At 43.7% G+C, this 17,273-nt stretch overlaps 1 protein-coding gene across 1 annotated transcript in view; it reads left to right on the top strand.

Moving 5' to 3' along the window:
- The first annotated feature begins 4,158 nt into the window (after window positions 1-4,158).
- The window catches only part of LOC143804143 (class I histocompatibility antigen, F10 alpha chain-like), a 134,864-nt gene continuing 121,749 nt past the window's right edge, over window positions 4,159-17,273 (top strand). The window contains exon 1 of the mRNA XM_077281937.1: window positions 4,159-4,320. Within this exon, the coding sequence (XP_077138052.1) occupies window positions 4,272-4,320 (49 nt within the window). The 5' untranslated portion in view covers window positions 4,159-4,271. The remainder of the gene's footprint in view (window positions 4,321-17,273) is intronic.

The following is a 17,273-nucleotide window of genomic DNA, read 5'->3' as shown; positions in this document are numbered from 1 at the left end:
ATAACAAGTATGTAATAGGAGGGGGCGCCATAACTAGTATGTAACAGCAGGGGGCGTCATAACAAGTATGTAACAGCAGGGGGCGTCATAACAAATATGTAACACCAGGGGGCGCCATATCAAGTATGTAACAGCAGGGGGCGCCATAACAAGTATGTAACACCAGGGGGAGCCATAACAAGTATGTAACACCAGGGGGCGTCATAACAAGTATGTAACACCAGGGGGCGTCATAACAAGTATGTAACACCAGGGGGCGTCATAACAAGTATGTAACAGCAGGGGGCGCCATAAACAAGTATGTAACACAAGGGGGCGCCATAACAAGTATGTAACACCAGGGGGCGCCATAACAAGTATGTAACAGCAGGGGGCGCCATAAGGCTAAGTTCACACTAGCGTTGTGCGCCGCTGCGTCGGCGACGCAACGCACAACGCACGCAAAAACGCGGCAAAACGCACGCAAAAACGCTGCGTTTTGCGACGCATGCGTCGGTTTTTGCCGAAAATCGGACGCAAGAAAAATGCAACTTGTTGCGTTTTCTTGGTCCGACGCTTGCGGCAAAAAAGACGCATGTGTGGCACAACGCAACAAAAAAAAACGCATGCGTCCCCCATGTTAAGTATAGGGGGCGCATGACGCATGCGTCGCCGCTGCGTCGCCGACGCAAACCCGACGCACATTAGCTTAACGCTAATGTGAACGTAGCCTAACAAGTATGTAACACCAGGGGGCGTCATAACAAGTATGTAACAGCAGGAGGCGCCATAACAAGTATGTAACAGCATGGGGCGCCATAACAAGTATGTAACAGCAGGGGGCGCCATAACAAGTATGTAACAGCAGGGGGCGCCATAACAAGTATGTAACAGCAGGGGGCGCCATAACAAGTATGTAATAGGAGGGGGCGCCATAACAAGTATGTAACAGCAGGGGGCGTCATAACAAGTATGTAACAGCAGGGGGCGTCATAACAAATATGTAACACCAGGGGGCGCCATAACTAGTATGTAACAGCAGGGGGCGTCATAACAAGTATGTAACAGCAGGGGGCGTCATAACAAATATGTAACACCAGGGGGCGCCATATCAAGTATGTAACACCAGAGGGCGCCATAACAAGTATGTAACACCAAAGGGGTGTAACACGGGGGGAGGGGGGGGCCATAACAAGTAAGTAATAGCAGGGCGAGCCAGAACAAAAATGTAACACCTAGCGGAATCATGACAAGTGTGCAATAGCAGGGAACGCCACAACAAGGAAGTAACACCAGGGGCGCTATAACAAGCATGTATCATTGGGGAGCCATAGTAAAAATGTAACATTAGAGGGCGCCATAACAAATTTGTAACACCAGGAGGCCACTTACCAAGTATAAAACAGCAGAGGGCATCATAATAAGTTCATAATAAACCATTCTTTGACCCCCTCCCATACTGTTTCCTCACATATCTTCCCTGCCCATACTGCCTCATCACACATTCTGAGCCCCCGGCCATATCTCCTAGGTCATTCTTGCATAAGAGTATTTACTTTGTATTTTATTCACTTTAGGGCTCATACGCATTTGCGAGAAAAAAACGGTCCGTAATCTGGACCGAAAAATTGGTTGAAAACTATGCAATTGTCATGCGATTTTTTTTTTTTTTTATCGCAACATCCGTATGACATCAGTATTACATCCGTGTGCAATGCGATTTTAACATGAGCTTTTACGAACAGCAGTTCTCTGACATTTACACATCGTTTTACAATGAAATATTCTTTAAAACACACATAGATAGATAGATAGATAGATAGATAGATAGATAGATACTAGATAGATAGATAATGGATAGATAGATAGATAGATACATAGATAGATAGATAATAGATAGATAGATAATAGATAGATAGATAGATAGATAGATAGATAGATAGATAATAGATAGATAATAGATAATAGATAGATAGATAGATAGATAGATAGATAGATAGATAGATAGATAGATAGATAGATAGATAGATAAGCTGGCAATTCCTGTGTGCTTACAAACTGGCAGGTTGCAATAGAATAGATATAATAAATGTATACACATAGTATATGTATCTTTTTATTTATATTTAATTCAGCACTAGATAGCAGAAAAGCCGGTAATTCAATTGCCGGCTTTTGCTATCTCCTTCCCAAACCCGACAGGATATGAGACATGGTTACATACAGTAAACCATCTCATATCCCTTATATTTTACATATTCCTCACTAATAATGTTACAAGTGTGTGTGTGTAAAATTTGGGGGATCTAGGTGTTAAAATAAAGGGTTAAATCACCGAAAAAAACTGGCGTGGGCTCCCGCGCAATTTTCTCCGCCAGAGTGGGAAAGCCAGTGACTGAGGGCAGATATTAATAGCCTAGAGAGAGACCATGGTTATTGCCCCCCGGCTAAAAACATCTGCCCCCAGCCACCCCAGAAAAGGCACATCTGGAAGATGCGCCTATTCTGGCACTTAGCCTCTCTCTTCCCACTCCCCTGTAGCGGTAGGATATGGGGTAATGAAGGGTTAATGTCACCTTGCTATTGTAAGGTGACATTAAGCCAGATTAATAATGGAGAGGCGTCAATAAGACACCTATCCATTATTAATCCAATATTAGTAAAGGGTTAAAAATACACACACACATTAAGAATAAAGTATTTTAATGACATAAATAAACACATGGGGTTTTATTATCTTTATTGTATGCTCAATCCAACTGACGACCCTCGTTCCTCTGTAAAAAAAAAAAAGGAAAATAAAAATGCAACAATATCCCATACCTGTCCGCTGTACAGTCATGTTACACAATGTAAATCCATCTGAAAGGGTTAAATACAGTTACAAACAGGAGTGCTGCTAATGCGACTGCTCCTGGCTGTAAAACACTGGGGAATGAATGAAATGAAGGTAACGGAGCTTCGGGGACTTGTGGTGCCGTCATAGAAGCTGCGCCCCCTGGTGGCATAAACTCATTTGAACTGTAGCATAAGAAAATATTCAGAAAAATTCTCTCACTTTTCTCGGGGCCTGCGCACTGCAGTAATTTGCTCTGCCCTCAACAGGGCAGACAAAGTACGCCTGCGCCGGAGCCGCAGCGTGAATACAAGAAGAGGACATCATCCTATGAAGATTGGAGGCCCCGGACCGGACCACGGCGCCCATCAGACCGGTCCACAGTAGGACCGCCCCTGGGTGAGTATAATCTAACCTCTTTTTCTCATCTTTCAGGATACATCTGGGGCTTATCTACAGCATTACAAAATGCTGAATAAGCCCCTGATGATGGTGGGCTTAGCTCACCTTCGATTTTGGGGGTGACAGGTTCCCTTTAAGATATACCCTCTGGTCGTGACATCACTGAGTGGGCGGAGTTATGAAATGCACTCCTCTTTTCTCAGAGGGACGGAAGCGTACTGAGAACTCCTAACCGTCGTATCTCGGTGATAGCTACCACGGAACTACCATTCTTCCGGGCATGAGCTGGGTGTTAATTTCAGCCCAAACATGAAGTATCTGTATGACCCGGTTAAGCAGAAATCTATCTTACCTGCTGGCGTTAGAGCTTAGAAAACGCACTGTGTGATGGCTCTGCTGGGGCACATTATAAAAATGCAAGATTCACACCTCTATCAATAATTGGGGTTGTTATGCCCTACTAATAAAAACAAGCACACATTACCACAGCTGCCTTTCGCCAGCTTAAGGCCATAAACTACTCAGCGGGGGCTGCTGCATGAAAACGTATTATTTTGTGATCACTATCACTCAAGTGACCCCCTTCTGTACTTGTAATATTATATTATTGTCACAATCCTGTCTCCGCTCCTGGACCTGCAGATTTCTTCTCAGTTGTGACCAGAGGCTTCATCACCTCATTCCCAGGAGGATTGTTATGAGGCAGAACTTCCTGGCCTCTGTCCTCCCCCATGATCACTATCTGACACGTTTTATCCAGGCCCTAATATATCACAAGTTTTCTATAAATGTTCGTTATTTCTAGACAATCTCCAGCTTTCACTTTCGCTTCCTCCAGCTCTCACCTCTCCGTCCTCCTTCTGCCCGGTAACTGCTGATCAGCTGAAGATACATTTTTCCATTGGAGGAAGCTGCACCTCCCGTCCAATCAGCGCTGAGCTCCGCCCTCCAGTGTACAGTGACTGTGATATTGTTACATTGTGTCTGTCCTGGGTGACACTGACGTTCTCCTCCTCGGGGTCCCCCCATATATTGGGGCAGGAGGAGGAGGAGGATGTTGCCCCTCATTGTGCTTCTCCTTCACGTGTCTGCGGTGTGTTCTGGTGAGTATGGAGGGTGATCAGTGATTGTAGCTGATATTAGATGATTATTACGTCTTATTTATGTCGTATGTTGTGATTGTAGTTTATGTATCAATGTGTTGTCGTCTATAAGAGGCAGAAATCCACTAGAGAAGCTGCACCTGTCCTGTGCGCCATAGTGAGGAGGACATGGCGCTGTTTCTGGGGTCTCAGCGTCGGCTCCAGGGATCGGTGTGATCACCGTGTGACCGGATCCAGGAGACCCCGATGTAGGACGAGGCTGAAGTCGGTTTCTTGTTCTTTTTTATTGTTTACAAGTTAAATTATCATCCAAACTGATCTCAATAATAGAATAACCTGCAGTGCGGGGCCCGGAGGTGAATACACCTGAAAGTGGCTACAACATATATATAAGTGGCTCAGAAGTGGGCACCAAATGGACTAATCATAGGGGTAAATGATGTTGGGCCACTGATCTCACACAGAAGGGAATGATCTGAGATGGCCCAAATGAGCTCCGGGCAGAATAACATCAAAAAGGGGAAATCCCCATTTATTAATGATTTCAATAAGTAACTTGTGTTTTTAAAGGGTTAAATGACTTTGGAGATCACAATCCGCTCCTCTAGGCCGCTCTACGTGGTTCCCGGCATCACAGCAGGTGAGATCCATTGTGCCGAGTGCAGGGAATCGCGGTGATGGTGAGATCAGTGGCACAAAGTCATTTATCTCTCCGAGCTCCAGTTTCTCCTCCACAATAGGTGACAATTGTCCGTTTGCTCCTCTGATGCAGATTTTAGGCTCAGAACCCGTTTGGGCCGGATACAGGGACCTGATAATGATTCTTGGCTTCTCCTCTGTGTGATTGATGTGAGATCAGTGAGTAAAGGTCACAACCCTTGTAAAACACCGGTGACTTATGTGAGTCTCTGACAATTCACCGTCTGACACTTTGCTGCCATTTTTGTGCCACTTATATATTTTTTGCAGCTGTTTTCATGTGTGTTCACCTCCGGGCGCCGCACTGCGCTGTATTTTATTATTGTGATAACTTTATTAAACTTGTAAAAAAAAAAAAAAAGTTTACAAATGAGAAAATGAACAAATAAGAAACCAACTTTCTCACAGTTTCCTCCAGCTCTCACCTCTCCGTCCTCCCTCTGCCCGGTAACTGCTGATCAGCTGGAGATTCATTCTCCTATTGGAGGACGCTGCACCTCTCGTCCAATCAGAGCAGAGCTCCGCCCTCCAGTGTACAGTGACTGTGATATTGTTACATTGTATCCGTCTTGGGTGACACATTCTCCTCCTCGGGGTCCCCCCATATGTCCATCAGCCATGAGGTGTAAAGAAAGAAATGAGTATCACCGGCCGAGCCGCAAATATTTATATTACTCACTTATATGCGCCATTAATTCCACAGCTTTACAGACATCATCACCGCTGTCCCCGATGGGGCTCACAATCTACGTTCCCTATCAGTATGTCTTTATAATGTGGGAGGAAACCCATGAGAACACGGGGAGAACATACAAACTAAATAAAATATACAAACCCCTGAAACCCCCAAACCCTGAAAATAGCGGTGAACAGAAAAAAACACTGGATAAAATGTATAACAGACGTTAAAAATGGCGGAAATTAAGAGAAAAATTAGATGTAAATGGACAACAAGTGAAAAACACCAAAAGTTGCTAAAAAAGGAGCAAATACAATAATGATTCGGGCCCATAGTCTTCAGTGTGCAGAGAGCAGGATACATAAGAAGTGCACACAGGAAGCTGAGAGAGGTTCTGCAGCAGCTGCAGGGACCTGTACAGTACATGACCCCAGCTGCTGCAGAACATCTGTCAGGAACTTAAAGGCCTCAGCTCTTGCTGTAACTCCCATAGACTTTAACCCCTTACTGACATCTGCCCTACATGTACCGTGCAATGGGAAGTGCGCTCCAGCAAACCGCCATACATGTACGGTGCGACAATAACGTAGAAAAAGTGAAATAGTTTCTAAAAATTTGAAAAAATAAATAGGAGAAAGTATAAAAAAGAAAATATTGTAAAAATGCTGTTTTATCTATAAAAACATAAGAAAAGGAAAAGAAGTGCATATTTGGTATCAGCAGATTCAGAACGAACCGATTTATAAAAATAGATTGATTTTAGTGTGCAAAAGTAGCAAAACATAAAAAAACCTATATAAGACTGGTGTCTCTGCCATCGTAATGACCCGAAGAATAAAGCTGCCTGATCACTTTTATCGCGTGAAAAAAACAAACATTTATGAATTTCTGCCTCTTGTTCACCGAGCCACCCAACATAAAAAAAAAAGATCAAAAATTGTTCTCTAGTCCAAAATGGCACAAATAAAAACATCAACTCATCTCGCAGAAAACAAGCCCCACACGGCTCGATCAGCGGAAAAATAAACAGTTTTAACTCTCAGAATTCGGTGATACAATAACAAATACTATTTTTGTAAATCAGTGTGTAGCAAAAAAAAGCTAATTATGAAAGTACTAAATAACCCCGACGTCGCTGTAATTGTACTGACCCGAAGAATAAAGTCGTCTTATCACGTTTACCGCACAGCGAACAACGGAAAATAACGTAAAAACATTAAAGACAATTCCTGAATTACTTTTTATTTATTCTGTTTCTCACAAATTGGAATAAAAATCAAAATAAAAATATTCTGTACCCCAAATGGCACCAATGAAAACGTCATCAAAACACAAGCCCCTACTCCGATCTGCTGTCTGTCAATGGAAAAATAGAGGATGTCCATGTTTCTAGTAGTTCAGAGGTGCTGGAAAAGCGACATGGATCTCAAAAACATTCTGTGAAGCTCCGCCCACCGCCACACCTCCTTCGGTCAGCTCCGCCTATGTCGGCATGCGTTGCGTTGCGCAGGTCGCCGCACCGTCAAAACGTCGCATGTGGAGGCATCCACATACATCAGCATGGCCTGTGTACCTAATGGTAAAGATAGGGTACGCATGCCGACGTAGGCGGAGCTGACCAGAGGTGCGGCGGGGGGCGGAGCTTCACGGAAGACGTACGCAGCCCCTAATGGCCAAATGACGTTCTGAGTCCTATTGTATGCCCAAACAAAACTGTATGACCACATATATGGAAGCAAGGAGAGGAAGGAGCAGTGACCTCAGCACAGCCGTCCAGGTAATCATAAAATAAACTTTATTCCGTTCTCAAAGCATACAAATTGTATAAAAACAAGCTGACGCGTTTCTGGCACCTTAGTGCCCTTAGTCACCTATGCTGGTGGGTGCGCCACAGGCCGGGCTTACCTTGCAGGGACGTAACAAAGTGACTACTAGGTATTCGCTAGAGCCTCGGATGGTGACGATAGGCTTTGCCGCTTGTAGTCACCAGGTACCACTCAAGGGCAGTCCCTGGATTTGCGGGGTATGAGGTACTGAGAGGCGTAGTCAGACAGTCCGAAGTCTGCAGGCATCACAGAATCAGTAAACTTAGCCAAGGTCTGGAGCAGAGAGGTCAGGTGGGACGGGTAAACAAGCCGGGTCTTTATTGGGTGGCAGAATACAGAGGCATGAACAGGTACAATCAGAATTAGTAGGAGGAGCTGCCTAATAAAGACCCAGCTAGCACGGGATAGGCCAGGGAAGCTAATCTCTGCTGGACCCAGCAAGGTTAAATTCCTGCAGAGACCGGTCATGCCACCTGTGAAGATCTGAGGTTATGGGTTGTAATAATCACCTAGGCAGGTTAACGATGCTACTATTTTTTATTTCTTACATCAATGGTTTTACAACTCTGGGTAGATGGGCAAAATACATTGCCCCCAGTACACAAGATGCCCTCCCTGGGCCGGTAGGCTCACTGCCCCTGTACCAGGCGATACTCACTGTCTCCCAACTTTTGGTTGTCCCACAGATTTTGTATCTCCAGCCAGTATAGTCTGTAGTCACAGTCCTTGCTACTCTAGATGACCGGTAACACAATCAAAGCCCATGTAATCAGCAGCAACAGTCCCTAATAAAGTTCCTGAAATCCAGACAACATATCCCTCAACAGTAGCACCTGTGTCCAGCCCAGCCGGCATCCGATCTCCAAACTCCATCCATCCATGTGCTCCAGGACCACATGCTAGATCCTCTCCTTTCGACATCACTCTCCCAAATCTCTGACTAAACATGTGGCTTCTTCCCCCCTCTCTGGTATCAGCCCCCTGAATGGGCAGAAGTGTACACACCATCTCTCTTAAACATTTGCTTTTAGCTCAATGAATGAAGAATGTTTCAGAAGTCCTTCACCTGGGATTGCATGTGAGACCCCCTATGGTGACGACTCCTCGGGGTCTCCTATCTCCATCCCCACTATGGGCCTAGTGGCTGGGAGAACAATGGCTTGAGGCCCCTGAGATACAGATGAGATTAATAGAATGATTGCTTTACCTTTAGCAATCTCCTGTCTGGCCTTAAGGGTACCGTCACACATTGAAATTTTCATCGCTGCGACGGCACGATTCGTGACGTCGCAGCGTCGTATGATCATCGCTCCAGCGTCGTAGACTGCGGTCACACGTTGCAATCACGGCGCTGGAGCGATGCCGAAGTCCCCGGGTAACCAGGGTAAACATCGGGTAACTAAGCGCAGGGCTGCGCTTAGTAACCCGATGTTTACCCTGGTTACCAGCGTAAACTTAAAAAAACAAACAGTACATACTCACCCGTCGGTGTCCTTCAGGTCCCTTGCCGTCTGCTTCCTGCTCTGAGTGCAGCCGTACAGTGAGAGCAGAGCGCAGCACCGCTGTGATCTGCTCTCACTTTCCGGCCGGCACTCAGAGCAGGAAGCAGACGGCAAGGGACCTGAAGGACACCGACGGGTGAGTATGTACGGTTTGTTTTTTTACGTTTACGCTTGTAACCAGGGTAAACATCGGGTTACTAAGCGCGGCCCTGCGCTTAGTTACCCGATGTTTACCCTGGTTACAAGCGAAGACATCGCTGGATCGCTGTCACACACAACGATCCAGCGATGTCAGCGGGTGATCAAGCGACGAAAGAAAGTTCCAAACGATCTGCTACGACGTACGATTCTCAGCAGGGTGTCTGATCGCAGTAGCGTGTCAGACACAGCGATATCGTAACGATATCGCTGGAACGTCACGAATCGTAACGTCGTAGCGATGGAAATTTCAATGTGTGACGGTACCCTAAGTATACTTAACATCCAACCAGCACATCTTCCTCTGCTTGCTGTCACTGAATGGAAACATTGATTCCTGAGAATGAACTGAGCAGCAAGCAAATTACTAATAAAACACAGCAATAATATCAACGTAACCAGTGCTCCGTACTGAAAAAAGTCTGCATCCTGTAGAGCTGTGGACTCCGCTCTACATCCATTCGTCCAGTAGTCTTTAGTAAATGGCCAACTCCTCACACCCCCCAAGACTAAATGAAAGCCATGCAGATGCAGCAGTGCTGCAAGACTAACGGTGCAACCTGATGCACGGAGAAACCGCACACTGAGAAGAGAGACGCTGCAGAGGCATGCGACTTACCACCGTGAAAGCTATCTATTCCAAAAGTCAAATGGTGCTTCTTTACCTTCTGAGCCCTGCCGTGCTCCCAAACAGTAGTTTTCCACCACATATGGGGTATCGGTGTAATCAGGAGAAATTTCACAAATCTAGTTTTTCATTTTCATGGATCAATGTTATAAAGCACCTGTGGGTTCAAGATACTCACCACAATACTAGATCAATTCCTTGAGAGGTGCAGTTTCAAGTATGGGGTCACATGTGGGTTTTTTTACTGTTGAGGAATATCAGGGGCTCTGCAAACGTGACATGGCGGCCGCTATCTATTTAAGCCAAATTTGATCTCCAAAAGTCAAATGGCACTTCTTCTGTTCCGAGCCTTGCTGTGCAATCAAACAGTAGTTTTGTACCATATCTGCACCATATATGGGGTATCTGCTTACTCAGGACAAATTTAGGGGTCCATTTTCTCCTGTTACCCTTGTGAAAATGAAAACTTGGGGCTGAATCAACCTTTTTTTTTTTTTTTTTTTTAGAAAAATTAGAATGTTCATTGTTCCTTGGGAAGCACCTAAAGGGTCAATAAACTTCTTGAATGTGGTTTTGAGCAGTTTGGGGTATTTTTTGTTACATAGGTCACTCAAAATCACTTTAAATGTGATGTTGTCCCTATAAAAAGTTGGTTCTGTAAATTTTGTTGGAAAATCTAAAATTGCTGATAAACTTTTAATGCTTCAAATTCTGATTAAAAAATGATTCTTATGTAAAGTAGACATGTGGGAAGTGTTATGTAATAACCATTTTGTGTTGGATAACTACAGTATCTGATTTAAGGGCATAAAATGTCAAAGTTTGAGCATTGCAAAATGTTCACATTTTTGCTAATTTTTTTTATATTTTCATAAATAAATACAAATTGTATTGTTTTAAATTTACCACTAACATAAAGAACAATAAAAAATCATGGACTTACTATAATTTGCATGATAAAAAGAGGTTCTGCAGCAGATGCAGTATGTATAACAGATAATGTATTTTCTCCTGACTGTAATATTATACAATATACCGTATATCATTATAATGTGAGGGGCAGAGTGCGCATTACAACCCCGACCGGAGCGCCATTACACCCTGTACAGACCGGAGCTCCATTACACTCTGTACAGACCGGAGCGCCATTACACCCTGTACAGACCGGAGCTCCATTACACTCTGTACAATGAACACTCTCACATATAGAAATCCTCCCAAAAAAGTGCAATAAATGACAATATTTTGCTAACATTTTTTATATACTTTATTGAAAATAATATCGTGTATTAAAAAATTATCCAGCTGATAATAGGAGCACATAGAGTGAAAGTACAAAGCAAGCCCAACAATTAATAATACATGTACCAATATACCATACAAAAAAAGTATAAAATATATTATATATACACTAGATGGTAGCCTGATTCTAACTGTATGCAGTTTATTTATGAAGATTTTAGAATAATACATTGAATACACAGGATTCGGCAGGCCGCGATCAATTAGCGAAGCGTGGTTCAAATCCCGCGCTAATTCGCCTGCGACTGTGCCTGTCACTGATTGTTCGAGGCCGGCCACGTAGTATATAGCACAGCCACGTAGTATATAACAGCCCACGTAGTAAATAGCACAGCCACGAAGTATATTGCACAGCAACGGAGTATATAGCACAGCCCACGGAGTACATAGCACAGCCCACGGAGTATATAACACAGCCATGTAGTATATAGCACAGCCCACGGAGCGTATAACAGCCCACATAGCATATAACACAGCCACGTAGTATATAACAGCCCACGAACGCAGTATATAACACAGGCCACGTAGTGTATAACACAGGCCACGTAGTGTATAACACAGCCCATGTAGTATATAGCACAGTCCACGTAGCATATAGCACAGCCATGTAGCATATAACACAGCCACGTAGTATATAGCACAGCCACATATATAGCACAGCCACGTAGTATATAGCACAGCCCACATAGTAAATAGCACAGCCCACGCAGTATATAACACAGCCCACGTAGCATATAACACAGGCCACTTAGTATATAACACAGCCCACTTAGTATATAGCACAGCCACGTAGTATATAGCACAGCCACGTAGTATATAGCACAGCCCACGCAGTATATAACACAGCCCACGTAGTATAACACAGCCCACGTAGTATATAGCACAGCCATGTAGTATATAACACAGCCCACGTAGTATATAACACAGCCCACGTAGTATATAGCACAGCCCATGCAGTATATAACAGCCCACATAATATATAACAGCCCACATAGCATATAACACAGCCCACGCAGTATATAACAGCCCACGTAGTATATATCATAGGCCACGTAGTATATAACACAGCACAGGTAGTATATAACACAGCCACATAGTATATTGCCCAGCCACGTATATTGCACAGCCACGTAGTATATAGCACAGCCACGTAGTATATAGCACAGCCCACGCAGTATATAACACAGCGATGTAGTATAATGCCCAGCCACATAATATATTGCACAGCCATGTAGTATATAGCAGACGTAGTATATAACACAGCCCACGCAGTATATAACACAGCCTATGCAGTATATAACACAGCCCATGCAGTATATAGCACAGCCCACGCAGTATATAACACAGCCCACGCAGTATATAACACAGCCCACGCAGTATATAACACAGCCACGTAGTATATAACACAGCCCATGTAGTATATAACACAGCCCACGTAGTATATAGCACAGTCACGTAGTATATAATACAGCCCACGCAGTATATAACACAGCCCATGCAGTATATAACACAGCCCACGTAGTATCTAACACAGCCCATGTAGTATATAGCAATGTGGCCACCATATCCCTAAAAAAAAAGAATTAAAATAAAAAATAGTTATATACTCACCTTCCGGCGGCCCCCGGATCCAGGCCAGGCGTTTAGCAATGCTCCTCACGACACTCCGGTCCCAAGGATGCATTGCGGTCTCGCGAGATGATTAGCGAAGCGTGGTTCCAATCCCGCGCTAGTTCACGGCCGGACTGCGCCTGTCACTAATTCTTTGCGGCCAGCCACGTAGTATATAGCACAGCCACGTAGTATATAACAGCCCACATAGTAAATAGCACAGCCACGTAGTATATTGCACAGCCCACGGAGTACATAGCACAGCCCACAGAGTACATAGCACAGCCCATGGAGTACATAACACAGTCCACAGAGTATATAGCACAGCCACGTAGTATATAGCACAGCCCACGGAGTGTATAACAGCCCACGAACGCAGTGTATAACACAGGCCACGTAGTGTATAACACAGGCCACGTAGTGTATAACACAGGCCACGTAGTATATAGCACAGTCCACGTAGCATATAGCACAGCCATGTAGCATATAACACAGCCACGTAGTATATAGCACAGCCAGATATATAGCACAGCCACGTAGTATATAGCACAGCCCACATAGTATATAGCACAGCCCACGCAGTATATAACACAGCCCACGTAGTATATAGCACAGCCACGTAGTATATAGCACAGCCCATGCAGTATATAACACAGCCCACGTAGTATAACACAGGCCACACAGTGTATAACACAGCCCACGTAGTATATAGCACAGCCACATAGTATATAACACAGCCCACGCAGTATATAACAGCCAACATAGTATATAACACAGCCCAAGCAGTATATAACACAGCCCACGTATATAACATAGGCCACGTAGTATATAACACAGCCCAGGTAGTATATAACACAGCCACGTAGTATATAGCACAGCCACGTAGTATACTGCCCAGCCACGTATATAGCACAGCCACGCAGTATATAACACAGCCCACGCAGTATATAACACAGCCCACGCAGTAGATAACACAGGCCACGTAGTATATAACACAGGCCACGTAGTATATATCAGCCCACGTAATATATAACACAGCCACATAGTATATAGCACAGCCATATAGTAAATTGCCCAGCCATGTATATTGCACAGCCACGTAGTATATAACACAGCCACGTAGTATATAGCACAGCCACGTAGTATACTGCCCAGCCACGTATATAGCACAGCCACGCAGTATATAACACAGCCCACGCAGTAGATAACACAGCCCACGCAGTAGATAACACAGCCCACGCAGTAGATAACACAGGCCACGTAGTATATAACACAGGCCACGTAGTATATATCAGCCCACGTAGTATATAACACAGCCACATAGTATATAGCACAGCCCACGCAGTATATAACACAGCGACAAAGTATAATGCCCAGCCACGTAATATATTGCACAGCCATGTAGTATATAGCAGAGACGTAGTATATAACACAGCCCACGCAGTATATAACACAGCCCACGCAGTATATAACACAGCCCACGCAGTATATAACACAGCCCATGCAGTATATAACACAGCCCATGCAGTATATAACACAGCCACGTAGTATATTGCACAGCCATGTAGTATACAGCACAGCCCACGTAGTATATAGCAGAGACGTAGTATATAAAACAGCCCACGTAGTATATAACACAGCCCATGCAGTATATAACACAGCCCACGCAGTATATAACACAGCCCACGCAGTATATAACACAGCCCACGCAGTATATAACACAGCCCATGCAGTATATAACACAGCCCATGCAGTATATAACACAGCCACGTAGTATATAGCACAGTCACGTAGTATATAACACAGCCCACGCAGTATATAACACATATATATACGTATATCATTATAATGTGAGGGGCAGAGTGCGCATTACACCCTGTACAGACCGGAGCGCCATTACACCCTGTACAATGAATACTCTCACATATAGAAATCCTCCCAAAATATTGCAATAAAAGACAATATTTAGCTAAACATTTTTTTATACTTTATTGAAAATAATATCATGTATTAAAAAATTATACAGCTGATAACAGGAGCACATAGAGTGAAAGTACAAAGCAAGCCCAACAATTAACAATACATATACCAATATAACATACAAAAAAAGGATAATATATATATATAGAGAGAGAGAGATGTGAATAATACTCAAAAAAACAATACTCAAAAGGACAATGTGAAATCATACACTGTAGATTATCAATTATATTGATGTTTCAATGTCTAGTTTATAAACATAAATATGTGACAAATAAAACCATACTACATAAAAGTGATAATAATTAATGAATGCTGTCAAATGTGCAACAGGGCAAAAAAATGCAAACAGTGCTTGATACCACAATTTATAATGGGTGTACAAGCCCCCCGGAAGATGGCAAGCGTCGAAAGGCGCGTAGGGAGCAGGAGCACGATAGGTATGAGGAGCCCTTAACTTATTTGTAATATTTACCTGCTATTTAAATGTATATTTATCGCACTGCAGCACTTTATACTATTTTCTGTACGGCAGTGCTTATTAAGTGATTCCTATTTGGGACATACTCAGTGTTATTTTTAGCACTAGACGGTGGCCCGATTCTAACACATCGGGTATTCTAGAATATACAGTTGTGGTCAAAAGTATTGACACCCCTGCAATTCTGTCAGATAATACTCAGTTTCTTCCTGAAAATGATCGCAAACACAAATTCTTTGGTATTGTTATCTTCATTTAATTTGTCTTATACATATTGTATATAACACTGCCCACTGTTGTGAATTGGACTTTTTGGCTCCCTCTTGTGGTTACTAGTTATATGACTCTGGGATTTTCTTCCCTCAGTTTGCACCCAGCTGGGTCGTTAGTTAGGGGTGTTGCTATATAAACCTCCTGGAACCTTAGTCCAGTGCCTGGCATCGGTGTTATCAGACACATTCTGTTTGCTCCTGTCTGCTGGTCCTGGTTCGTGCAAAATTAAGCTAAGTCCTGCTTCTTTGTTTTTTGGGTTATTTGCTTGCTCTCATTTTTGTCCAGCTTGTACTAAATGTATTCCTGTCCTTGCTGGAAGCTCTAGGGGGCTGGTGTTCTCCCCCCGGGCCGTTAGACGGTTCGGGGGTTCTTGAATTTCCAGTGTGGATATTTTTGATAGGATTTTTTGCTGACCATATAAGTTATCTTTCTATATTCTGCTATTAGCTAGTGCGCCTCTCTTTGCTAAATTCCTAGCTCATTCTTATGTTTGTCTTTTCCTCTTACCTCACCGTTATTATTTGTGGGGGGCTTCTATCCAACTTTTGGGGTATTTCCTCTGGAGGCAAGAGAGGTCTTTCTTTTCCCTTCTAGGGTTAGTTAGTTCTCCGGCTGGCGCGAGACGTCTAGGATCAACGTGGGAACGTTCCCCGGCTGCTGGTATTTGTGGTGCTAGGATTAGATATATGGTCAGCCCAGTTACCACTGCCCTATGAGCTGGTTTTCTGTGTTTACAGACTTAGCAATTATTCCTGAGACCCTCTGCCATTGGGGTCATAACAGCCCACGTAGTATATAACACTGCCCACGTAGTATATAACTGTGGCCACGCAGTATATAACAGAGCCCATGCTGTATATAACACTGCCCACCTAGTATATAACACAGCCCACGTAGTATATAGCAGCCACGTAGTATATAACACAGCCCACGCAGTATATAACACTGGCCACATAGTATATAGCACAGCCCGCGCCGTATATAACACAGCCCACATAGTATATAACACAGGCCACACAGTATATAACACAGCCCACGTAGTATGTAGCACAGCCAATGTAGTATATAGCACAGCCACGTAGTATATAACACAAGCCACATAGTATATAACACACCATGAAAAAGATAAAAAAGTGCACTTACCCGTGTATGTAGAAAGTCACAACTTTATTTGGACAACATTATAATAACAGCAAGGGAGAGTGTAGAAAAAATGCGGACAACGATCGTTTCGTGCCTCAGCACTTCAACGGGTCCAAACACTGAAAGGAAGTAGGGTGGGTCCATATCAGTGCTTAGCTGGGAAGCACTGCCCCTCCTCTTACTCCTCCTGTCAGCGTGGTGCACAAATCACCTATATCTTAAATGTGAAAACATTAATAACAAAGACATGTTTAAAACCACAATTTAAAAGCAACGCAACCAATGATTTAAATCTGAAACAGGACATTGCAATAAATTTTACAATTTTTAGAGGAAAACGGCCATGTCGATCCTTTCATTTAAACCTAGGGGACCTACAGCGCCTGCGCGCATAATCCATCTCCCTTCTCTCTGGAGTAGCAAGCGCTGCAAGTCTCCACCTTGTTTTGGTAAGGAAACCTGTTGCAACCCCGCAAACCGTAAAGACTGTATATTACCATCATGTTGATTTCTTACATGGTTAATGAACCTCGGAACCCCTTTGCCTGTTCTCACCGAATTAAAATGTTCTCTTATACTTTTGAACAACGGCCGGATTGTCTTACCTATATAGTAAAAGCCGCATGGGCAG

Source organism: Ranitomeya variabilis, chromosome 1 (assembly GCF_051348905.1).
Source record: "Ranitomeya variabilis isolate aRanVar5 chromosome 1, aRanVar5.hap1, whole genome shotgun sequence".
Lineage (NCBI taxonomy): Eukaryota > Metazoa > Chordata > Amphibia > Anura > Dendrobatidae > Ranitomeya > Ranitomeya variabilis.
This window is presented reverse-complemented; position numbering and strand designations above follow the sequence as displayed.